The 26,065-nt window shown below is 34.9% G+C and overlaps 1 protein-coding gene across 3 annotated transcripts in view; it reads right to left on the minus strand.

Moving 5' to 3' along the window:
- Positions 1-1,019: 1,019 nt before the first annotated feature.
- LOC131899949 (melanoma-associated antigen B18-like) overlaps positions 1,020-26,065 on the minus strand; it is a 561,424-nt gene continuing 536,378 nt past the window's right edge. Inside the window, exons 4-5 of one of the 3 annotated variants that reach the window (XM_059251429.1) lie at positions 17,146-17,221; positions 1,020-2,886 (exon numbers count right to left, since the gene is read on the minus strand). In XM_059251429.1, coding sequence (XP_059107412.1) covers positions 1,858-2,829 — 972 coding nt within the window. In that variant the 5' untranslated portion in view covers positions 2,830-2,886; positions 17,146-17,221 and the 3' untranslated portion in view covers positions 1,020-1,857. Of the gene's footprint in view, positions 2,887-3,237; positions 3,866-17,145; positions 20,159-26,065 lie in introns of those variants that run through there. The other 2 variants (XM_059251428.1, XM_059251430.1) reach the window with 2 other exon arrangements.

The following is a 26,065-nucleotide window of genomic DNA, read 5'->3' on the forward strand; positions in this document are numbered from 1 at the left end:
TTTCTCTAATTTTATCAAATAAAAATAGTCTAAATATTGTAACTGTAATTCTTGCTTGATAACACTTTTGTTATATATAATTTTACTATGTTAAGGTTAAAAACCTTTCATTTTGATTAGACAGAAAGGGAGAAATGCTGTGGGATATCCTTCTGTACACTGTGAATATGTATTGCCCTCATTGGTTGATAATAAAGCTGTTTGGCCAATGGTGATGCAGAATAAGGTTAGGCAGTACAACCAAATTGAAGACAGAGGTGAAGAATGGTGAAGTCAGGGCAGACGCTGTGAGCCACCCATGGAGCAGGATGCCAAAGGACCTGAAAGCCATGGGCCAATGCATAGATTAATAGAAATGGGTTAATTTTTTTGGTGAGGAGACTTCTTTAGTTTTAAAAAAGTTTTTTTTTTCATTTTACATACCAATCCCAGTTTCCCCTCCCTCCTCTTCTATCACCCCCTCTTACCCCCATCCCACCCCCACCCCCTCCTCAGAGAGGGTAAGACCTCTCTTGGGGAGTCAACAAAGTCTGCCATACCAAGTTGAGGCAGGACCAAGCCCCTCCCCCCTGTGTCAAGGCTGAACAAGGTAACCATCCCTAGGGAATATGTTCCAAAATGCCAAGAAATGGGTTAATTTAAATGTAAGAACTAGTCAGTAATAAGCCTGAGCTATTGGCCAAGCATTGATAATTAATATAAGCCTCTGAGTGATAATTTGGGAAGTAACTGTTGGGTATAATTGGGCATACAGGACAGAAAGCTCTACCTCTGATTACACAAACCAAACCAACCAAACAAACAAAAAACCCCAACAACAGTGGGATCCATTATGTATATTTCAACTACTTTTGAACATGAAGACTGTGCAGGAATGGTTGATATACCCAGTGTTACTCTATTGGAGAAAACTGATTTTGCCTCTCTCATCATGCATAAACTCCCCATTTCTAACAGAATGACTTTCAAAGGCTAGATGCTAATTAACTTTGGATAATGAATAAACTGATGAGCATGAATTACAGTTTAAAATACTTTATTAACACTTATACTCTTCAGTAAGATAAACAAATAAAAATACATACACTTTATTTGTATGAAACAAAGTGAAATAAAGAAAACCAAAAAGCTAAGTATTTATCCTCTAAGTATTTTCTTTTCCATTTTTGCTATCTCGTTATTTAACTTGCCATTGACTATGTTTTGACTCAGATTTTAGTCACTGAGCCAACAAAATCCTAAGATTGAACAGACTAATAAATTCAAACTGATGTAGACTTCTCCCTTTCTTCTCATACATCTTTTATTTAAAAAAAAATTAAGTCCAGTTAGTGCTACCCATGTGGGCATAGGTGTGGGTTCATCCACTGGAACATGGAGAACTCACTAGTGGCCACACCCCTAAATAATAGTGACCCTCTCTCCCCAGAATAGCTTCAAACTATTAAAGGGCAGAAAATGTATAAGCAAACTCATTAATAATTTTACATTTAAAGGCATTGAAGTTAATTGAAAAAACATCTGAAATATTACACAAAAAGCAAAATGAAATTTAAAGTAACAAATATGGCAGAGGAATGCAATGATGATATTCATTGTGCTCCTTCTATACCTATGCTGCCCATCTACTACTTAAAATATTCACTGTCCTTAATTTCCACACAGGAAATTTTCCTCGGACTTCAATGTATAAAATATAACCTAGAATTAAAAGAGAGAAAAAGGTAAAACTGGAAGTTACTAATATACAACAGAAAAGAAATACAATCACTTGTTCCTTTCATCCCATATTAACCCTTCACTATTAGTTAGCTGACAGACCATTACAAACAAATAGTGAGGAAATAGCCTTAGCTATTACTTAGCCTGAGAGGAGCTGCTGGTGATGGCTTTTGAATGTGAACTGGCCATAGCAGCAGTGCGAGCCCTGGCTGCAGACCTGGCTCGAGCTCTTTCTTCCTCATCTTTCACAGCTATTTCATACAAGGCTTCAAAGGCATCTGGTGTAGTATCATGGATCTTGGCCCAGAACTCCAGGATTTTCATCTTGCTGATTTCAGCCTGGGCTCTGGAACCCCATGTGAATTCAAAGGATGGAGGATTGCTGTTGGGCACTTTTCGGGACTCCAAGTACTTCAGCCTTACCAAATCTTCAGTGATAACTTTCTTAGGCTCTCCGTAGATGAAGTGTTTTCTGTTAGCATATACACCCATCATATTCAGCACATCCCAGATATCCTTTTCAGAGGCACAGTTATTTTTCACGAAGATCACACCCAGCACCATCATTAATAGGCCAGTATTGGGCATATTTTCCTCACCCTTCACTCCATCAAAGGTATGTTCTAGTTTGTTGAAAAGGGCATAGCAGTGCCTGATAGGATCCACTTCCTTCAGATCAACACCAAAAGCTAGTTCCATGTGCTCTGAGGCTCTCTTTAGGATCTCACTGAAGTCATTTTTCGATGCTTTGACAACAGATTTCAGCATATCTGCCTTTGTAATAACCTCTTTCTTTTGATACTTATCCATCAGGAACTGCACCAGTAAGACTACTTTGCGGTTTATAGGATCTTTATTCCAGGCCACAGTGTCATCAGAGTCATCTGAACTTTTCTCATCTTGGTTTTGGGCACCTGTAGTGTCTGAAATGGTACAGTGCGCTCCCTGCAGCATGTCGGGAGGTGTAGGTATACCAGCATCAGAAATAGACTGATGTGGATACTCATAGAAAGGACCTGGAGAGGCCTGTTCCTCCAGTGCGTTTTGAGCACGGACCTGGCGACGCTTCTCCCGGGCACGGAGCTTGCTCTTCTGGCCACGAGGCATGATGTTCGTAGCAAGGAACACAGATAGTGCTGCAAACAGGTTAAGGAAGAGGTCACCCTGGAAAACAGAGGATGAGATAATTATATAACCTCTGTTGGTAGATGCTGCCATTACTCCATGAAAGGCCGCCTCGCCGGGTTCCCTCGTACTGACTTAGCAACCCAAAAGGGAAGGGGAGATTTAGACCTTGTCATCTCAGTTTCAACTCAAAATATTAACTTTCTTCCTGACCAGTACTGTTTCTCTCTTCTATACACACTGCATCCCCGATTCCCAAGTGGAAGTATCGGAGCGCAATGGCAGTAGTCCGAGACACCCGAATTAAACAGCAGGGGTAGGATAGGGTAATTTGGAGCAGGTCTCTTTGAGAAGGCCTCTGGTTTGGGGGGAGAGGGTTCCAGAAGATACCTTGACACTCGGACGTTCCTAAGATTCCTCACCAGACGCTCAAACCAGCTTCCTGAAGGCTTCACGGGCCTCGAAGAAAACCAGAGAATAACGGCAGTTGAAGAAAAGCGGATATTAGTTATCCATTTCCGGTCACGCCCACACAGCCCTTTTAAAAAAAACCACGCAGGCGCAGACGGAAGTAGGGGGCTGTATCAGTCAATCATTGTTCCGAAGGTTGGTGCTTCACAGGAATCTAGTAGTTTTTTTTCTTTGACTTTTCACTGTGGCTTGAATTTTTCACTCTCATGAGCAGAGTCCACCTGCCTCAGATCCAGAATCTCATTTCACTGGAGTACTGACTATGAAATTAGAAGCCTAAATTTAGTGGCCATTCCTGATACGTTTCACAACAGACGACAGAAGTGGAGTTTTGTGGGGCGTCTCGTGTGGATGACGAGTGTTATCAGTCCTCATTCAGTATCTTACCATGACCCATTATAAGTGCTGAGATATTCCCAATCTGCTGACTGTAGAACCTTTGCACCAGGTAAGACATTAAATATACAAACAATTTAAGTGGTATCTGAACAATAATACTCTATTCAACACAAATAGACGTATCTTATGACATGAATTGGAATGCACTTTACTTAGTCTGTCACAACTTTAATCCCAGCACTTGGGAGGCAGAGCCAGGTGGATCTTTGTGAGTTCAAGGCCAGCCTGGGCTACAGAGCAAGTTCCAGGAAAGGCGCAAAGCTACACAGAGAAACCCTGTTTCGAAAAACCAAAAAAAAAAAAAAAAAAAAAAAAAAATTCAAACTGGCTTTGATAAAGATTTTATGTGTTTTTGTTAAGTCTCTTCTTATAAATATTTTAGGTGTTTTTTTAAAAATTAAAGCTGATATATGAAACAAATATGTATACTTATAGGATATGAGGTAAAGGTTCAATACATGTATGTATTAAGTAATATTTAAGACAAATATATTTATCTTAGTAAACATTACTTGTAGTAAAATGTATTTTAATTCTAGCTTATTAAAACACAGTGTAGTTTTGGGTGATGGTCACTATACTGTGCACTAGAACAGCATAAATTTTTATTTTATTTTTTTTAATTTTAGTGTCCACTGATTGGCCTGTGTTCATCTCTCTGTCTCTGAGTCTCCCCAGGTTTTGCCAACCATTATTCTACTCCTAAGTTCTATATGTCAGCTTTTATAAAAATGAATGAGCCTGCCTATCTGTATTCAGCATATTAAATAGAAATCAATGGGGTATGCAGCTCATTCATTCATTTTTCTATTGGAATAGCTTAAATGTAAAAGCAGTAAGCTAACGTTTATCTGACAGTATTTTCACAAGTAGAGCAATGATAATATAACACAATGAAGAGCACTCCATGGCATGTTCAACTAGAACATCTGGCTTTTAGTGATAATGCAGCATACCTCTGAACCTGCCAAAACCTGCGTGGGCCTCAGTATCTGTTATGTTAGTTTGTTATATAATATTTATTTTTGTCACTGCTTATATTAATCAACTTTGTCACTGTGAGAAAATAGTCAAAATAAACAAGTTAAATGAGAAAATGTTTATTTTGGCTCACACTTTGACATCTGGTTCTATTGTTTCTCTGTCTTCGATGACATGTAAACATAGAAACTGAAGGTCACGGTAAGAGAGTGCTGCTCATCTCATGGTAGCCAGGAAACATAAAGAGAGGGAAACTGTGTGAGGATAAGATGATATCCTCTTAGGTCATTAAAGGAGTGTTCTTTATCCAAACCATAACAGTGATACTTATTAAAACAAAAGAAGAAACTTACATTCTGTAGGTAACACATAAATTATACAAAAAGTTCAAGAACAATGATACTAATTTTGTTGAGAGGGAATAAATTGTAACTAATAATAATATAATATGTTGTAACTAACTAGTGGTAAAGTTTCCCTTTGTTAAGGAAGTGAAAATTGTAGGGATTTAAAAAGGGGAAAAGAAACAAAGTTAATTATTTCAAACACTAGAGGCTTTTGCATATTACCTATAAAGTCGTATTTAAAAAATCTTAAGAATAGTGTAATGACTTGTACCAGCAAGGGATATAGCTAGGGATGTAGCTCAGTAATACAATACTTGCTTACCATGTGAGAAGCCCTGGGTACAATTTCTAGTACACAGTGAAAGAAGAAAAAGAGGACAGAAAGAACAAAGATAAAAGTTTAATTCATTTACAAATATTGTTTGTGTGTTATGGTGTTGAGACAGTTAAAATCCGATCAAATTAAGTGTTTGAATTTGTTGTTCGCTTGTGTTTTCACTTTTAATGGGATATTTAAAGCTTGGCCTCTTAGGATGCATTGGCTACTTAGAGGGCAGGTTAAATTACTAATTGCCGTATGTTTATGTAAGTCCTAAGAAAGAAAATTTTAATCAGACTAGTTTCCCAGACTGGTTTGTAGATATAAAGTATAACTGGATTATAGAATGAGGCTCATAATGATCGCTATTCTTTGTACTAAAATATATGCTTACAGTTGAGCAATGCAGACATTGAAGGGAGAACTTTACCAAAGTTATGAAAGCAGCAAAGGATGAATGAAAAAGAGCTAGAAAAGAGGATTGTGAGAAGTGAGAAAGATTCCTTTATTTATAGCTAAGAAACTTTAGTTTCATATACTGCATTTAGCTTTGGTCAATACTTACTGTTGTTACATATCATTTTAATAATTAAATAATTGCTAGACATTAGTCCCAATTATTAAATCAATATTATAGTCACTATGATGAAAGCAATTAATGAATTATTATAAGATTTCTGTCAATGACAGAATTGTTATAAGAATAAACTTGAAAATCCCACAGGAAATATTATTTTGGCTTAGTGCTTTTAGAAACCCCACGGCTTTTATCAGGTGGAAAATTAACTATATTTTTTATTCAAGTCAGATAGGATTCTCAGAGTCAGATTTATGTATTTTAGAGCAAGGATATGATCTTAGTCTAAGCACCTTGAATAAAAACTTCAACCTCATGCCAAACTATGGTGGTGCATGCCTTTAATCCCAGCACTCAGTAGGCAGAGGCAGGGGGATCTCTGTGAGTTCGAGGCCAGCTTGGTGATTTCCAGGACAACCAGAGCTGTTGCACAGAGAAACTCTGTCTCCGAAAAACAATAAATAAATAAATAAATAAATAAATAATTTAACCTTATAAAATGTCTTCCCATTTTAATATTTTCTGGTCTACAGAATATATAATGCATATTTCAGTCTAAGGTTATTGTTTGGCATTATAATTTGACCATATAATAGACAAAGGGCTGAATATAAAAATGTAAGTGAAAAGTGAGCAGATCCTGCCTCATGGAGCTTACTAATTTTATCAAGGAAAGACAAGATAGATATAAATCCAAGAGAAACACATTTATATACATACTACAAATTGTTGAATGTTTGAAGAAATGTATATGGAAACAGAACCATAAAATACTATGTGATCCAACGGGTTTGGGAAGGCTATCCTGGAAAATTAGCATTTACAATTGGAAAAATGATGAATATTGTCTAGATTGCAAACAATGGGGTGAAGTTTGAGGACTCTTTCTTTTAAGGAATTGCCTGGGCAGAAGCCTGGTAGAAGGATCCACCTCGTACAGTCAGCAGCATGAATGCAAAGTCAGTGAGGCCACTCTATACTAACAACAAGAAACAAAATCAATAAAAATCCAGTAAAGATTTTAAAGCAAGGGGACAGTCTGATACGATGCGTATTTTGATTTAAAAAAAAAAAAAAGACTACTGTGGCCATAATGTAAAAATAAACATTTGTAGGATGCGCGTACACACACACACACACACACACACACACACACACACACAAATGTACACAATATTGTAAGAAACAGATTTAGATATGCTTACATTATTTCAGCGTGCTGGAATTTGAGATGGAATAATTTGAATAGATTTGGAGGCAAAATGTTGAGTAGCATTTGCAAGAATTATGTATTAGTTTAAATAAGAATGGTGTATGAGGGGACCATGTCAAGAGCATCTATTTTTATCTGCAGCATATGCAACTTTATTCACAGTTGAATCACCTACTAAAACTGAGAGTTCTCTAAGTGTTCAGTAAACACAGAAGGTGGGAATGATGAGAATGGATTTAATGTAGAAATATGATTTTAAATTCAATAGGAAAATGTTATATTAAAATCACACTTATATTTTGATAAATATTCAGGTGAAGATATCAGATAAGTAGAAACACACACCTGAACATTGGAAGAGAAGTTTGGGCTTGAGATATGCACTAGAAGTCATGTGCGAGCATTTGAAAGTGGAAGAAATTATCTGAATGGGATTGGTAAGGAAGAAAGTACAGAGTGAAAAAAGATATATGAAAGGAATTCTGTATTTAAAGAATGAGCAGAGAAATATATTCTAGTAGAGTATGTAAAACACATGCTTTCCCAGAGTGTGTAGTTCCCATGAAAATGTAATATACATTTCATCCTTAATTAGCAAAAGTAGTGAATACTCATTAAACGTTAATAGATGAATTAATTTGTATGAAATATTAAGTCTGAAGCACAATAGAAGGGTGAATATTATAGAAATATATTCTATAAAAATTTAACACTTCATTATCAAGAGTTTTCATTATAGCATCATTGGATTGCTTAATTTACTACCTTTAGTTTTCTGAGTTCTTTGTATATTCTAGATCTTAATCCTCTGTCAGATGTATAGATAACAAGCAGCATAAAGCATATATTCTGTTGAGAGTGGCATCACAGTGCTATGTAAAGAAAAACCACAGAACGAAGGTTAGAATACAAACTGAAAGTTGTTATCAAGCCACACATGCCAATAAGTTCAGCATCCGGGCCACAGAGACAGAGAAACTGTTGCAAGTTCAGTGCCATCCTGGTCTACATACTGAGATGCAGGGCATCTTAGGCTACATGGTAAAATCCTATCTTCAAAAAATTGCATTATTGGATTTTTCTAAACTAAGTCATTTGTATTCTTATTAAGTTGACTATTCACTGATTAGTTCTAATTTGATTTCAGTTTGTACACCATTTAAAAGTGTCAGCATTTACAAATATAATTTTAATGCCCTAGAATTTATTTAAGAGAAAAGAAAATGTCTTTTTGCAATACACAAATATCAAGTTTATGACACTTTTATTTTTATTAATATAATCTTATTGTTATTCATGTATATAGCTTGGCATTTACATCAAAGAGTTCCCTTGTACTTTCCATTGTATATAGTTTATGGTTTCTATTGCAATAGTGTTGTATGTGATTTAAAAGAACCACTGAGCCTTAGGATGCATAGGATATTAAAATTTTATTTCCTCAGAATAAGTAAACAATCTTTGAATTAATTAACTTATTCATTGCTTAGACATGATCTTTTTTTTCAGAATTTAAGAAAACCTTGCCAGAGTTATTAAATTCAAGTTCTGTTGCATCTCTATTTAGTTAGTTAAGATATCTGATGAGGCAAGAATATATTTGTTGTTATTTATTATTCCTAAGAAATGTTGGATTAAGTGAGGAGAAACATTGGCTTTTAAACTTTAGATATAATCTGAAGGTTCAAATATAACTTTTTAATTAGTTGCTAGGTAAATATTAACCTGAATTTTTATATGATGCTTTTACGTGAGTATAACTATAAAACAAATCTCTGAGATATTCATGGCAGTGAAGTATATCATAAAGGATAAAAAAATACATAGAAGTATACAAATTTCTTTATAATGTTGCCAAACTTCATAAGTGGCTTTAACCTTTCATTTTAAACTTATATATCAAAACATTAAAACTTTTCACCAACATTATACAGTTGTAGTGAACATAGGTATGTTTATCCTTATTTGGACACTATGCAACATTTATATATAAAAAACCCACATTACCCAATTAATAATTCACAATTCTATTTGTAAGTTGAAAATAAATCTATCAGAGTGTGCTGATGCATGACTGTAGATCAAGAGGATAGCAATTGAAGTCCTGCATGGGATATAGAGCAAGATACTGCCTCAAAAACAACAGCACCAACAAAAACAAAAGCTAATTTAGATTTAAAAATGTTTGAATGAAATTACTTTTGTTTTCTCTCCATGGTTTGTAGATTGGTGAGATAAACAACCAAATGATAAACATCAAGATGAAAGAAGACCATGTAATAATAACCACACTGGAGCTAAGTCAGATACATCTACTTCAAAACAGTTATAAAGAAAATTCCATTATTTATTTTATAACCTTGGTGCAAAAAAACTAGCAACCTATTAATTAATGAGATTTATTATGAAGCACTTGGCCATTGTTAAATTCATACTATATTACTTTTTCAATATTGTTTTTAATTTATATTAATTGCTCATAAGTTATATAAGAACATTTTTACACAAATATATGATATATATAATTAATATTTATGTAACATTCAATAATGTTATTTCCCACAGACATACAATGTATAATGAATATTTGAATACAATCTTCCTGTATCCTTACCTTTCTTACCCATCTTTCTTCCCATTTGTCCTTTTTTCCCCCTATGTAGTTCTACTTATATGTTCCTGTTGTACTTGATTTTATATAAAATCTAGGAATCACAAATAAAAGAAACACATGATATTTGTCATTCTGTGGCTGACTTCACTTAACATGATCATCTCCAGCTGCATCCATTTTGGTGAAAGTGACATAATTTCATACTTCCCTGTGGCTAAAAAAAATTTCCATTATGTATATGTCCATTTCCCTTTCCCCTTGCTTTGTTAATGGGTACATAAATTCATCCTATAGCTTATCAATTATATATAAACATTTATGGGCAAGTATCTCTGTGATGTGCTGACCTGGAATCCATGGGATAAATATCCAGGAGTGGTATGGCTGTTTTGTATGGACTAGTTTGTATTCCAACCATTAGTATGTTAGGGTTCATTTTTGTCTGAATACATGCCAATATATTTTGTTAACTGTTTTCTTAAGGACTGCCATTCTGACTAGTGTGGGATAGAAAAAGTAATATAGTTTAAATTTGCAATTCTCATATGGCCAGTGAGGATGAATATATTTTCATATATTTATTGGTTATGTTTCAATTTTTTAGACTTGTCCTTTTCATCAGTCCATTAATTAACTGGATTGATCTGTTTTTTAAAATTTAGTTTTTGAGTTCTTTATGTATTCTAGATATTAATCCTCTGTCAGATGCACAGATACCAAAAGAGATTTTCCCAGTTGAAAGGCTCAATTATTTGTTTCTTTTGATATGAAGAGCTTTCTAATTTCATGAGATCACATTTATCAATACCTGTCCTTATTTTCTGAGTGAATGAAGCCCTATTCAGAATGTTCTTGAAACCATATTGAAATATTTTTCTAATTTTTCTTCTAACCTTTTTAGAATTTCAGATCATACGTCTTTGAGGGGCTTGAAAAGATCGTGGTTAAGAGGATTTGAGTTAATTTTATATCAACCATGTCAATCAGATAACAATCTCCTAACTTCATTTCCAGGGGCTCCTATGCTCCTAACCTCTGTGGGAATCTGCACTCACATGCAAATAATACACACACACACACACACACACACACACACACACACACACACACATCATTAGAAAAAAATTAAAATCTTAGAAAGAAAAAACAAAAACAAACAAACAAAAAACTCCTTTGACCTAATTTGGAGTTGATTTTTTGGAATCTAATTTTATTCTTTTAGTTTTCCTATCACCAATTGAAAAGGCTTTCATTTCTTTTCTTTGATATGTATTTTTGACAAAATAAAGGTAGCTATATATTTTTGGCCTTCTATTCTATTTCATTTGCCTACAAATCAGTTTTTGTTCATATGGATTTGTAATATAATTCAAAATCCAACTATGTTGATATCTCTAGCAATATTCTTTTTTACTAAAGTTTGCTATTGCTATTGGGGTATTGTATTTTGTGCTTCCACATGAATCTTTTTTTTTTTTTTTTTTTTTTTTTGGTTTTTCGAGGCAGGGTTTCTCTGTGTAGCTTTGCGCCTTTCCTGGAACTCACTTGGTAGCCCAAGCTGGCCTCGAACTCACAGAGATCCACCTGGCTCTGCCTCCCGAGTGCTGGGATTAAAGGCATGCACCACCACTGCCCGGCCACATGAATCTTAAAATTGGTTTTCTTATTAGTGTATAATGGTACATGGATATTTCTTAGGAATGCATTGAATCTATAGATTGTTCTTTGAAGTATATAGCTATTTTGAAAACTCAATTCATGAGTATAGGATGACTTATTCAGTTAATTTCCTATGGTGTTTTAAATTTTTCATTGTAGATCCATGTACTGATCTATAAAGTTGTAGCTATATGGCATTAGGAGTCATTTTGTTTCTATGTTTGTAAGAATACTAGTAGTACATTTTCCTTTAAGGACCATGATATATCTGCTCTTATGTTTTTAGCCTCTTAACAGTGTTAGATATGAGTTCCATATCATGGAGTTGGCCTTACATCCAGTAAGAAAGTGGTTAGTTACTCTCATGACATTTGTACCACTGTTGCACCAATGGGGATATCTTGCAGGCAACTTGCTATTTTAGATCACAAGATTTATGGATAGGTGAATTTGGAGATAACTTTTCTCCTCTGATAGCATGTATAGCATCATTCAGTATATGAACACTAGTTGGTAGGGGTGAACCTTCTAGCTGAGCACCACCTCAATTTTTCCATATCTGATGATAGAAGTTTATGGTATCTTCAGCGATGGGGTTTTACTGTCAGTTTGTGGAGGGTTACCAATAACGTTGACAATAGCCTGTAATTTTTTTTTGGGGGGGGAGGGTGTGACAATAGCTCAAAAAGGATGTAACCTATTTCCTAGTACTGAGAGTTTATTTGGTAGTACATGATGTCTAGTTGGGGCACTGTCCCCTCCATTATATGATAATTTCATTTAAATTCAATTTACATATGTATAAGATTTAGGAAGCTTCAAAAGTAGCAAGTTTCCATATGGCTTTTCAAAAGGCCTTTAGTATCAGTATCAGTTATCAAACTTAATTCTCTCTCTTTTTTTTTTTTTGAGACAGGGTTTCTCTGTGTAGCTTTGTGCCTTTCCTGGAACTCACTTTGGAGACCAGGCTGGCCTCAAACTCACAGAGATCCACCTGGCTCTGCCTCCCAAGTGCTGGGATTAAAGGCATGTGCCACCACCGCCTGGCTAATTCCCTTATTCTAATTTTTCCTTTGTTACCTTAATAACATCTTTTTTGTTTTCCCTTCCTTGAAAGATCTCCTTCCCCTTGGTCATCTAACCTCTGTAGATATTCTGAAGGAATCACACCATCTAAGGCTTAAAAGCTAACATCTACATATAAGAAAAATCATGTCACCACCACCCTAGCTAAGACTCCTAGTAATGGGAGACATGGAACCTGAACAGGCCATCTTCTGTAACCAGACAAGGCTTCCAATGGAGGTACTGAGACACCAACCTAGCCACAAAACCTTCAACCTATAGTTTGTCCTGCCTTCAACATGTACTGGGATAAAGGTGGCACAAAAATTGAGAGAGTGACCAACTAATAACTGGTCCAGATTGAGATCCATACCATGAGAAGGAGGCCTTGATACTGCCTGGAACCAGAAATTAGATACCCCAGAGACCTAGGATGGAAACAAGCATAACTGGCAAAATAAAGTCAAATGAAATGATTCCTAATGATACTCTGCTATACTCATAGACAGCAGCATAGCATAATTGTCATTAGAGAGGTCTCATCCAGCAACTGATGGAAACAGATTGAGAATTTCACAGCCAAACATTAGGCAGAACTTGAGAATCCTGTGGAAGACGGGGAGGAAGGATTGTAGGAGCCATAAGGGTCAATGACATCACAAGAAAACCCACAGAAACAACTAACCTGGGCTCATAGGGCCTCACAGAGACTGAACCAATAATCAGAGAGCCTCCATGGGTCTGACCTAAGGTACTCTTCATGTATGTTATAGTCGGATAGCTTGGTCTTCTTGTGGAGCTCCTAACAGTGGAAGCAGAGGCTGTCTCTGACTCTTTTACTGTTTTGGGGACCCTTTTCCTCCTATTGTGTTGCCTTGTCCAGCATTAATAGGGGAGGAGGTGCCTAGTCTTATTGTAACTTGATATACCATGTTTAGTTGATATCCCTGGGAGGCCTGGCCTTTTCTGAAGGGAAATGGAGAAAGAGTGGATTGGGGGGAAGGGAGAAGTGGAGGAAACTGGGAGGAGAGGAGGGAGGGGAAACTGTGGTTGGAATGTAATATATGACAGAAGAGTAAATTTGAAAAAATTAAAATAAGAAAAACTATGCAAAAGGTTGTCTTTCTAGGTCTGAGTTACTTCACTCATGGTGATATCTACAGCTAAACGCTCATCAGAACAGCTTCTTCACTAACACAGAGAACAACAACAGGAAAACATGCAGAGAGTAAGAGACTTTGGAGCAATCAGCCCTAAATAGGAAATTTTTACCATACTACTCTCCTCAGATTTCAGGGTATCTATATGGGAATAGGAGGCAGAATGATTGAAAGGACCAGATGTATGGGGTTACTCCAAAGAAACAGCTATTTCCAGACGTAAAAGGGTTTGTTTACGTACATTTGAAATCATGAAGACTGTGACAACATCTGCAAAAACTGAACTCTTATTCTTTGGGTAAGCTTGGTTTTGTTTTTCTCATTATTATCTTTTCAAAGAACTAACTCTTGGTTTCATTGATTTGTTGTATATATTTTTTTCATTCCATTTAATTGATTTGTGCCCTGACTTTAATTACTTCATCTGTGGATTTTTACATTTGGCTTGTTTTTTGGTGTTCCATGCCTCAAAGGAGCATTGTTACTTGAAATCTCTAAGATTTTAATATAAGCACTTAGAGCTCTCAGTTGTCCTTTTACCACTGCCTTCATTCTATCTCATTGATTTTGTGTTTTCATTTTATTCTATCTTCTTAAAAAGATTATTCTTTTTGATTTGTCTCTGCTTTTGAATTTCTCCAGCACCTGCTTTCTCTCTCTCTTTTTCCCCCTCCCTCTTCTCCTTTTCTCCTTCCCCTTCCTCCCCCTCCACCCTAATCCACGTGTGTGTGTGTGTGTGTGTGTGTGTGTATGTGTGTGTGTTTGTGTGTGTGTTTGTGTGTGCTGTGCACATGTTCTTTATATGTGATACATGCATATGCATATGTATCTGCAGCTATACTTGGCTATGCATGTGCAAGTGGAAGCCAGAGATTAATATCAGGTGTCTCACTCTATTAGTTTCTACATTACTTTCATTGTTTTTTTTTAGTTTTTGGAGTCAAGGGTTTCTCTGTGTAGCTCTGGATGTCCTGGAACTTGTTTTGTAGACACAGTCTGGCCTCAAACTCACAGTGATCCTCCTGTCTCTGACTCCCAAGCCCTGGGATTAAAGGCATGCACCACCACACCTGGTCTAGGTTACTTTTTGAGACAAGGTCTTTACCTTAATCTGGAGCTCACTGCTTTGTCTACACAGGCCAACCACAGAGCTCTGAGGACCACTGTTCTCTACAGTCTCTAGTGTTGGGGTTACAGATGTAACCATGCCTGGCTTTTTAAATAAGTACTAGGGGATTCAAACTCAGGTCCTTGTGTTGGTGCAGCAAGCACTTTTACCAGGGAGCCATCTTCTCAGCTCTCATTTTTTTTATCCATGACCCATTCATCATTCAATAAGGTGTTGGTCATTGTTCATGAGTTTGTGTATGTTCTCTAGTTTCTCTTACTATTGATTTCTAGTTTTACCCCATTGTGGTCTGATAAAATACAATAAATTATTTCATTTTTCTATATTTCTCAATGCTTCTTTTTGTTGTTGTTCTGTATATTACCTAGTTTAGAGAAAGCCTCATGTGTTGCCAAAAAGATTGTGTAATTTTTGGTGTTTGGATGGAATGTTCTGAGGCTCTTAGGACTATTTTATTTATGATATATTTTAACCTAGTTGTTTTCAATAAGGGCACAAATCTTCTCTATGTGTCTGTCCTTCTCTTTGCAACAGGGGGTACTTAGGACATGATTTTTATGGAAGTGGTAAAACATTCACGAAAACGAGCTTAGCCTACAACCACACTAGTATGTTTTAAGTCAGGCTATATGATTCGTAGTAATTCTTTTATTTAAGAGTTTCCTGACATGACACTAAGTTTGTTGAAGTTATTTGAAATCTTTCAGGAAAATATCAGTTTTCTTATTGTCATTAAATTCATTTTCTGAATAGACTAAATGTTTTATAGCTATTCACACTCGCATAAAAATAATAATAGCAATGCCTATAAGGACGTAATGTAGGCTATGCTTTTATTCATGTTTATAATTAAAATAGTATTACATTTATTTATTTTATCTGTGTGGGTGCATATGCACTAAAGCATGTGTCGGGGAGGTCAGAGGACAACATGCAGAGTCAGGTATCTTTTCCACTAAGTGGGTCCTGGGGATTGAATTCAGGCAATCAGGATTGGCAGAAAATACTTGCTGCCTCACCTGTTTCTAATTCTTATGACTACCTAAAATAATAATATCCTCCAGTTTTTAAATTTGAAAACCAATGCCAAGGATGAATTTTATTGCAATAACTCTACTGAGAAGATTTGTGAAAATGATTCAGTTTTAGACCCATTCAAGCATACATTCCTGCATTGTCTATATGTGCTTATACAGCTTTAAGTTTTTTTTTTCAGGCTGGAGAGATGGCTCAGGGGTCAAGAGCACTGTCTGCTCTTCCAGAGGTCCTGAGTTCAATTCCCAGCAACCACATGGTGGCTCAAAACCATCTATAATGAGATCTGGTGCCCTCTTCTGGCATGCAGGCGTACATGCAGGCAGAACACTGTATACATAATAAATAAATAAATACATCTTTTAAAAAATAATTTATTTATGCAATCATAAATTAATTACAACAAATACATAATTTATTTTTGCAATAATAATTTAATTACAACATATCTTTTTTTCTTTTCCTCCATCCAAACCCTCCCATATACTCCTCCCTATACTCCTTCAAAAACATGCCTTTTTCAGTAATTGTTATTGCATGAATATATGCATATTACATATTTAGAAGCATAACCTGTTGAGTCCATATAATTTTACCTCTCTGTATGTTTTCAGGGCTGACCATGTGGCACTGGAAAACCAATTGGTGTGCTTGTCCTCATGGAAGGGGCCTCATGGAAATTTTCTTGTCCAGTTTGACATGTGCATTGGTGTCACCCCTGTTCAGATCACATTTGGGTAGTCAAGAGTGGCATGATTTTACCAGGACAATCATATCTGTGGTCAAAGCAAATTTAGGATTTGGGGCCTAATATTTATTAAACTGTGGAGTCATTCTTAGGAAAGCAAAAATAACATAAAATTAAGTGGAATTCAGGCGGGCCTTGCTGAAACTTAAAATTTATTAGCTTCATAGTATATCAACCGGCACTTGAGACATAGTAGAGCCACAAAAATTAAATAAGGAAATAAGTAATTAGAATATTCACAACAATTTCAAGAAAAAATGAGGGAAAACAAATATGAGACTGTTGGCATTGAGGGATTTATGGAAACTGAGTCAGAGAGTACTTTTGGAAGGGATTCTTCTTTTTCATGATTTTAGGACAAAAACTTTCCTGGTAGGGGAACTGTATTCAATCATCTGGATTGAAGTAGGCAAGGGTATATAAGAAACACAACAACCAGTATGCTTTCCATTAAGTTTATTATTATTATTATTATTATTATTATCATTATTATTATTAAAAATTGGGGTAGAGAAACAGCTTAGCAGTAAAGAGCACTGAATATTCTTCCAGAGTACCTGGGTTTCAATCCTAGTACCCACCTGTTCGTTCACAACTCCCTGTAATCTCAGTTTCAGGGGATCCAGCACCTTCTTCTGGCCTTCATGGACACCAGGCCTGTGGTACACAGACATACATGTAGGCAAAACACCCATACACATAAGAAAAATTAAAAATTAATTATACAGTTATTCTAGGTAGCAGATATTGATTCTTGTTTCTTTCATTCCTTAAGATACCAGGAAATTTATCTGGGTTGCACAGTAGCATGACCTTGAGACTAAATATATGTATTTACTGGCTCAATTATGAAAACATTATAATATATAAATATAGGTTCTCAGAACTATAATGTACATGAATGCCTACAAAATTTATGTTCATATTTTAGCTTGTTATTAATAATTGGTATTTTCAGGGGAAGGATTTGATATTATTCAAATAATGGCTACAGAGCTCTTCCTGGACTTCAAGCATAGTCAATCACAGAGGATTTAAAAAAACATTTAGCTTATTGCTCACTTTGAAGTATATGCTTTTAATTTTTCCTTTGATTCTTTTAGTCTTACTAGTGATTCATAAGCCAAGAGATAAATCGATAACTCTTCAAGGAATACTGAGTTTATGGGAAAACCTGGGCTCAGAAAAATAATTTGTTCATTCAAGCAAGAGTGTTCTTTTCCACCAACACCAAATTTTCAGGAAAGATTCTGCGTTAAAATGATACCTAACAGAAAACACTTCATAACTCACTTCCTATGTACAATAAATCTATTGTAATCCTCTTTATGATGAAACCTGGGAGTTTGAAAAAGTCCCTGGCTCCTCATATGAGCACTATAGTACTAGTAAAGTGTTATATATCTACTCAGAGTTTTGCAGGAGAACACACAGGGAAAATGGGAATTCAGAAATGAAGTTTTACCTCAAGAAACTTTATACTACATTAAGTATGTTATCAAAAAACTTGGGACAGTAACAGTGTCTTGGTTCTCTGCTGAAAAAATATCCAAAAGTTTTGGTGCCAGATAGACTCAGAAAATTTGCCGTGGAATAAAGTACTTTACATATATATGTCTGCTTGTTTGTGTGTTTGCACATATGTCTGCTTTCATGAAAGTATCATTAAAGATCCATTATTTTGTACAATAAAAATGTTAATACAAAATATTTATAATACAAACTTTGTCTAATAGCTGTGCTCTTTACCAAGTTAGTTATATTCTTTTGCAAGTTTATTTCAGTGGTACAGCAGGAAGATTGTCAACAGTAAAAAAAAACAATATTCATACTTGAGCATATTTGAAAATATGTTTATGCTAACCATGTTGTAATGAATTAGAGATTATGATTTGCAGTTATGGGATTACTGAGGAGCAATCATGGTAAACATATAGACATAATTACTATAGTGGGCTCACACTGAACCTGATTCTATCACTTGAGGTCTACTATTTCCTTTGTGAATCAGGAGACGTGAATATATATTCAAGCTGAGTAAGTCACTGACAGTATTAGTCAAGGACTCTTACGAAGTCCTGATTTTATCATCTGTAAAATGTGAGCATTCTGATGTGTAATATAAGATAGTAATTTAAAACCATGATTCCTAACTACATTTTAAATGCCTATGCTTGTATTTACAAGTAACTGTGCTCTAAATACCTATTCTTATATCCACAAATAAGTGTAGCTAAAAGCTTTTCTTAATGTGTTTTATTTTTGTGTTAATGTACACAGATGCATGTGTCTACATGTGTTGTTGTGTTTTGATTTCTAAAACAGGAAATATTTGTGATTAATTGCATGCATAGTTTTGAAATCTGGAGGAGTATAAATTTAAGTCTTCAGAGTGCATCTGTAGAACCATTACATATCCAATTACAGGTGTTCACTGATGGATTTCTTGCTTTAATCATTCTACCATGTAAACAAATAGAAAAGTTTCATTGTTGTCCATAAATACATAGTCTATATAATTATTTATCAATTAAAAATAAAACTAATTATTTCACATATAATAGTTTTCCAGATGTGGCATATTCAATATCCCTTGACTTCATAACCTAACTTGGTAGGTTCCATCAGCTCATAACCTCTCACTAGACAGAAGTGAGCACACAAGAATTGAGTATGTTTCATAGGGAAACAAAATCAAAGTGATAGGATGTCCCTGTAATGATTATCTCATGCTGTACTTAAACACTAGTTAATAAATTCAAGTTAGTTTACTTCTTTGATGATTAATCAATTTATTAATTTAATTTCCAACCCCTCTTTATCCTAATATTTTATTTTAAATAAGACAACACATAGCTCCTAGAATTGTTTGGATGTCAAACGAGATAATATTCCTAAAAAATCGTGTAAGTAATAAAATAAACATGGAGTTCAAGAAACCATAAATATATTCACTTCCAATCTGTTATAACTTGTGCATTTTAATTTGCCTCTTTAGTGCTTTATTTTGACAGGTAATTGATGTTAATTCTGGGGGCTGGAACTGTGGCTAAATAGTAAAGTACTTGAGTTGAAAGCATAAGGCCATAGGTTTCTATCCCCAGCACCATGTGAAAGTGATGAATGTGTTATTTGCTTGCTTGTTTGTATTTGTATGTAGATGTGGAGTATATTCATGATTGTTTGGGTGTGAGCACCCATGCACATGCACAGAGGACATAGGAAGACATTGAGTGTCCTGCTTATTATCTGGCTTATTCTCTTGAGATAGGGTCTCTCCCTGACTCTGGAAGTAGGCTGGCAGCCAGCAAGCCTAAAAGTCCTGTCTTTCCGTGCTTCTAACAGAGCTGGAGTTACAGGAACAAGAACAAGCCACATCCAGTTCTTAATTTGGGTGCTGGAGATTTGAACTCAGGTCTTTATGCTTACAGTGTAAACACTCTTATTCACTGAGAAAACATTGAAGAAAATAATTCAGGAGGTTGTATTTACATATTGTGCATATATATGTATGTATGTTTCCACTATGCCACAAATAAAATTTTCTATTTCTTACTGTTAAATTATTAAACATTTATTTTATCCAAAAGGTTTTCAAATTTTTTAGTATGTACTCCTGAAAAATGTTTTGATCTTTTATTTCAATTTCACTATGATGCTTTGAAGTTTTTCCAAACCTAAGATTATTTAAATATATATTTGTGTATTAGTTAAGAAATTGTGGACTTTCAGTTTTGGTATTGAGTAGAATCCATTTGATGCTTGTTCTCAGATGTGGTAACTGTTTTGAATAAGTCAAGAGATATTCATTTGTTGTTCTTTTACTTTCTCAGCAAGAGCACATCTGTCCCTCAGCCCTGATGACCTTGCCATACATTATTAGAAAGGAAACTGCCTTATCTTTTGCATCAAAGGTAAGATAAATATCCATTGCCAGTTCACCACTGTAACCTGGTACAACAGTGCTCACCAGAAACAATTTTACAGGCACCAACCATAACAGACTGTGTTTTTCCATTGTGTGCTCTCGACTCAGGTGTCAAAAGTCAGCTGACTATATACATACTGATAAAATTTGGAGTCCATCATGCTATGGCCTTGGTTTTGTGTATGCTTTCTGCTGTAGTTTTTGGGTTATTCCAAATCTGTAGTACATTGTGAAGTCAGTCATTGTATAATTTTCAATTTGTTAATTTTTTTTATTAGCTCAGCATTGCTTTTTTTGGCTATGCTTTTCTTTGGTAGCCTTCTATGTGGGTTTAAGATTGATTTTTCTATCCCTGTGAAGAAGGTAATTGGTATTTTGATAGGACTTACAGGAAACCATAGATTGGTTTGATTGTATGTTCATTTTAGCTGTTGCTTCTATCTCAGTTTTGTGTGTGTGTGTGTGTGTGTGTCCTGTATAATTTCTTTCATTGGTGTTTTATAATTGTCACTGTAGAGAAGTTTCAATTCTTAGGTTAAATTTGTTGCTTAATAGTTTATGGTTTTGTAGATATTGTGAATGAATAACTTACTTTTAGAGGAAGTTCATGATGTTGCATAAAAAGCAGTTGTGTTAATTTTATACTACAAGACTTTTTATAATAGTTTTTATAAGTTTTTATAAGTTCTAGTATATTTTATTTTTTAATGGAATATTTATATTTTTCTATGTGTCTCCATCTATGAATATGTATATTTTAACTTCTTCATTTCCAGTTAGGATGGTATAGTATAGTTATATATTCCATCCTCCAATATATTGTGAACCCCAGTAAAGTTATCTGGGGATCAGAGAACAAAGCCAGACACTATATTAAACATAGAGGTCAGGCAGTAGTAGCACATGCCTTTAATCCTAGCATTTGAGAGGCAAAGATCTATCTGGATCTCTGTAAGTTCAAGGCCACATTAGGAACAGAGCCAAGCACGGTGGCACACACCTTTAATGCCAGGACTTGAGATCTCATGCTTGCTTGAGAAAGACACACATCTTTAATCCCAGGAAGTGATGGCAGGAAGCAGAAAGGTATATAAGGTGTGGAGACCAGAAACTAGAGCTTTTAAGCTTTTACACTTTTTAGCAGCAGTTCAACTGAGACCCTCAGGGATGAGGGCTCAGAGGCTTTCAGTCTGAAGATTCATGGAAACAGGATCAGATGAGGAGTTTTCAAGGTGAGGTTGGCCGTGGCTTGTTCTGTTTCTCTGATCTTCCAGTTGTCACCACAATATCTGGCTCCAGGTGTTTTTTATTAATAAGACCATTTAAGATTCATCTTACAGGATGGTCTATATTTCTTCCCCTTTTCTAATTGTTCTTGCTAAACTGGTACTCTATTTAATAAGAATGGTCAAATTCAGCATCCTCATCTTCTTCATGGTTTTAACCCTTTCAGCTATCTCAGTAGTACATGACATTGGATGAGAGTTTTTCACCTGTCACTTTTACTGTTTTGAGATATGGTACTTATATAACTAAATTGTTGAGAATTTTCATCATGAAATTATGTGAAGTATCACTAAATGCTTTTTATTTTAGATGTTGAAATGATCATAAATTGGGTTTGTCATTCTGTTGGTGTGTTTTATGTACAAGGTCCTTGGCTCAATCTTTAGTATTATTGCTGGAAGTAACTCTTTGTTACCTTTAGCTTTTGTATTTTTGTTAAGTTTAGATTTATATCTGTGCTCTGATTTTTATTGTTTCCTTTCTTCTATTTTCTTTTTTGTTTATGGTTTATGCTTTTCTTAGTCCATGTTGTGCATTATTATATCATTATTATATCATTTCTTTGAGATATTAAAATAATAATTTCAGAATTTAAAGTTTTAAATCCAATGAAAAGTTCATCTAATAAAGGATGGTATTTGATGTAGTTATTAACAGCTTTATGTAGGACAGGGGGTTGTTTGTTTTATATAATTTTAGATAAAATATACCAAATAATCACAGCATCCATAAAGTGGTAAGACACAATATTTCTAGCATCATCTAGCCTTAAAAACAAATATTCTTCTAAGAAAATATAAAGCCAAAACAGAAAACAAAACCAAAGAACACTAAAACAAACAAGAGTGTAGAATTACAAATTAGTGAATCATTCATACTCAGTTCACATTTTTGTATTATCTGGAAAAGCTTTTCTGAAATCCTTAGCATAAATAACCATTGTTTTCTACAGTCTCCCATAAGATTTGGCTCCTTTCTCTACTATTGAATACACTGATATTTGTTTCTATGCACGTCTAACTTTCCACTGGATTAAGAACAAGGAAGAGTTTAGGCTTTGTTCTAACCACCATAATATGGCATTTCTCAAGAGGTTAGGTGCTACTAAAATTATGATACATACATCAGAACTAATTATATAAACCAAACATAAAAGAATAAGAGCAATAATTTCCATACATTATATTAACCTGTACAATGTACACGTGTTCTGTTGTCTCACAATATAATGTGATTGATTTCTGCCATTTTAAACATTGTTATATATATTCAGTGTTTCTAAAGCTTTTGGAAATTCAAGCAAAAACTTGCCATCTTGGTCAGGATTGAAATTAAAGCCCTAGGCATGGGTAGAGTTCCAGTGAAGAGGAAATAACTCATTCATGCTAGTGAGCATTCATCTTTTAAACCGAAAGATGATAACTTTAACTGCATGAAGTAAGGTCAACTGTTAACTCTTTTTCATGTGAAAATGGGCCAGAAGTTAAATGTCCAGGAGGACAGGATAGAACTGTTCTGTAAACACATTAAGGGATTGAAGGCCTTTCCTGTTTGTTGCACTGTCTACTAGGCAAAATTCCTCTTTTTGTGGTAGTGATTGGCTACTAGCACATCCAAATTCCAGTTTTCACAACAGTAGCTTTAACTCTAAGGATATGACGTGGTTTCATGCCATTTCCTTGAGCTTATTTAGCTACCAGAGAGTCCAAGAAATGGATCCAAAATTTGGAGAATATGGTACTTACATCAAACTTTGGAAATTCTAGACAGAGGGGAAATAAAAACACTGCATTTTAAAGATGAGTAATATATTTTACTAGATATTGTATTGCATCCTGTGCATTTTTATGTGGTGTTACACTTGCATTAAGTTACTAGCTCAATGCAGTACTGTGTGATGACTTTGACTTTAAACATCAGTAGTTTTTCATCTTAAATAGTTATTTTGGCCAGGCGGTGCTGGCGCACGCCTTTAATCCCAGCACTCGGGAGGCAGAGGCAGGCGGACCTTTGTGAGTTTGAGGCTAGCCTGGTCTACAGAGAGAGATCCAGGAAAGGCACAAAACTACACAGAGAAACCCTGTCTTGAAAAACCAAAAAAAAAAAAATAGTAATTTTGGAATCTTTAACAATAATTTTGTGACAATTATGATAATTATTTTAAGTATTTAATTGAGAAAATACAATGTGAAGATAAATAGACTTAGCACCATTTTTATGTAGTCACCTTTCATTGCAGTTTTTCTTTAAATCTGCACAGCATTGTTTAATTTGCAAAATCATTAATAATGTGTACATCTTGATAAAACTTGTGTTCTTGGCTTGCTAGTTTTAGGAGAAGCTTGAGGGTTGTATCTTGAACCTATTGCAGAAATACACCTGACTTAGTCAACTGCTAGATGCAGAAGCAAATGTTTTAGCCATCAGTATATCTCACAAACAGTGAAGACAGATGCACATGAGAAATATTTTCCACTGATTTGCAAAGCCTAACATATTCCTAAAATTTTTTTATTTATCTGTTTGAATATATGAGAGAATATACTCTGGGAAATTTTTAATCTAAGCATGGATATAAGAAAGAAATACAAGGGTATATTTAGTATATAAGCTACATGGTTGGAGACCAAATACTACCATAGTCTAACAGTGCCCATGTTTCTATACTTTAATTGAAATGCACATTTCTGGTTTCAAATATGACTTCTGAATTATTTAAGTAATATTTGAAATATTCTTCAAATTTATATTAAAGTTCAACTCTGGCATATATACAACATATAAGGTAAGAGATATAGAATATAGAGCCAAGAAATTGTACTGCCACGTCTAAATTTCTATCCATTCTAAATCAGTTCATGTACCTTAGAACAAATTTTTCATGAATTATTTTAGGGCCTTGGAAAAGTAAATTATGATTTTTAAAATTAAAATGGAATCATGATGATAAGGGATCTGCAGAAAATGAGAAATTAGGGACATTTATTTGTCCATTTATTAAAGTATCAGTTGCCACAATTGTTCCACATACTTCAGTAATCAAAGAAGATAGAGCCTGAATTTTCATGTGATGTGACTAGAACACAAACGAAAAAAATAAATATAAAAATAAAAGCCTCTGTTCTCCCCATAGTAGCCAAAACATATTTGTTTTGGAGTGGCAGTCCAATTGACTCTAACTCAGTAGTAGTCAGAGAGTAATATTCAGCCATAGTTAGAAGTGCAGTGCTGGGGCTGGAGAGATAGCTTTACAGTTAAGTGCAAGATTATGCTGTCATGCATTTTAATATCCAGAAGCTTCCCTTTGTGCTTAAATAACGTTCATACTCTAGAGCATTCCTCATATTACTCTTCTTGCCCTGGACTCTGTTGAACTTCTCTTGTTTTGTCTCTGGATGTGTGACATTTTCTGTCTGCTCAGCACCTTACTCTTAGTCCTTTAACCAATAGAACTTAACAAACTTGCCTTAATTTTATATCTTCCTTGACATACTGACCTGTATCAGGTCAGAGATAATATTTTATTCCCTACTCTATACTCAGGGACTAACACTGTCAGGCTCATAATAACCATAATTTCATTATTTTTGACTGTTTGTATAAACCATATGAAGAGTTCTGAATGAATAGGAAAACCCCAAGATTCTTTAAAATTAAGCTTGTTAATTCACTTTCTACATCAAACTTAGTAATTTCAGTAATATTAGCTCAGATTTCTATAGGCCAGCAATCTGGCGCAAAAACAATAGCTGCTCTATTTAGAGCTTCACAAGTCCAAAATGTCTTCCAAGTGTCTTCTGCTTGCTGTCAATTCTTTTGGCAGAATTGAGTTCCTTATAGTTACAGGGCTGTGATCCCTGTTTACTTGCTAGAGACCATTCTCACCTCATTATAGCAGTTTAATCCTATTTCATGTGATCATTTCATCTTTAAAACAATTCTTCATTTATTATTATTATTATTATTATTATTATTATTATTATTATTATGTGTATGTACATGTGGTTACACATATGTCAGCACGTATATGCCATGGCACATGAGTAGAAATCAGAAGAAAAAAATTTGGGAGTTGGATTCTCCTTCCACAGGTATGTGTGGCAAATGCCTTTACCCCCTGAGCCATCTCACTAGCCTTTCATTTTCAAATTGACAATGGTACTTTCTTTCAAGCTCTTTTTGTGTTTGAATCTCTAGCTTCTTCTGCCATCTACTGTGGACAGTTCTCACCTTACTAGAAGGCTAACCTGGATAGTATCCATATATAGAATAACATACCTGAGAGA

Source organism: Peromyscus eremicus, chromosome X (genome assembly GCF_949786415.1).
Source record: "Peromyscus eremicus chromosome X, PerEre_H2_v1, whole genome shotgun sequence".
NCBI classification, from domain to species: Eukaryota; Metazoa; Chordata; class Mammalia; order Rodentia; family Cricetidae; genus Peromyscus; species Peromyscus eremicus.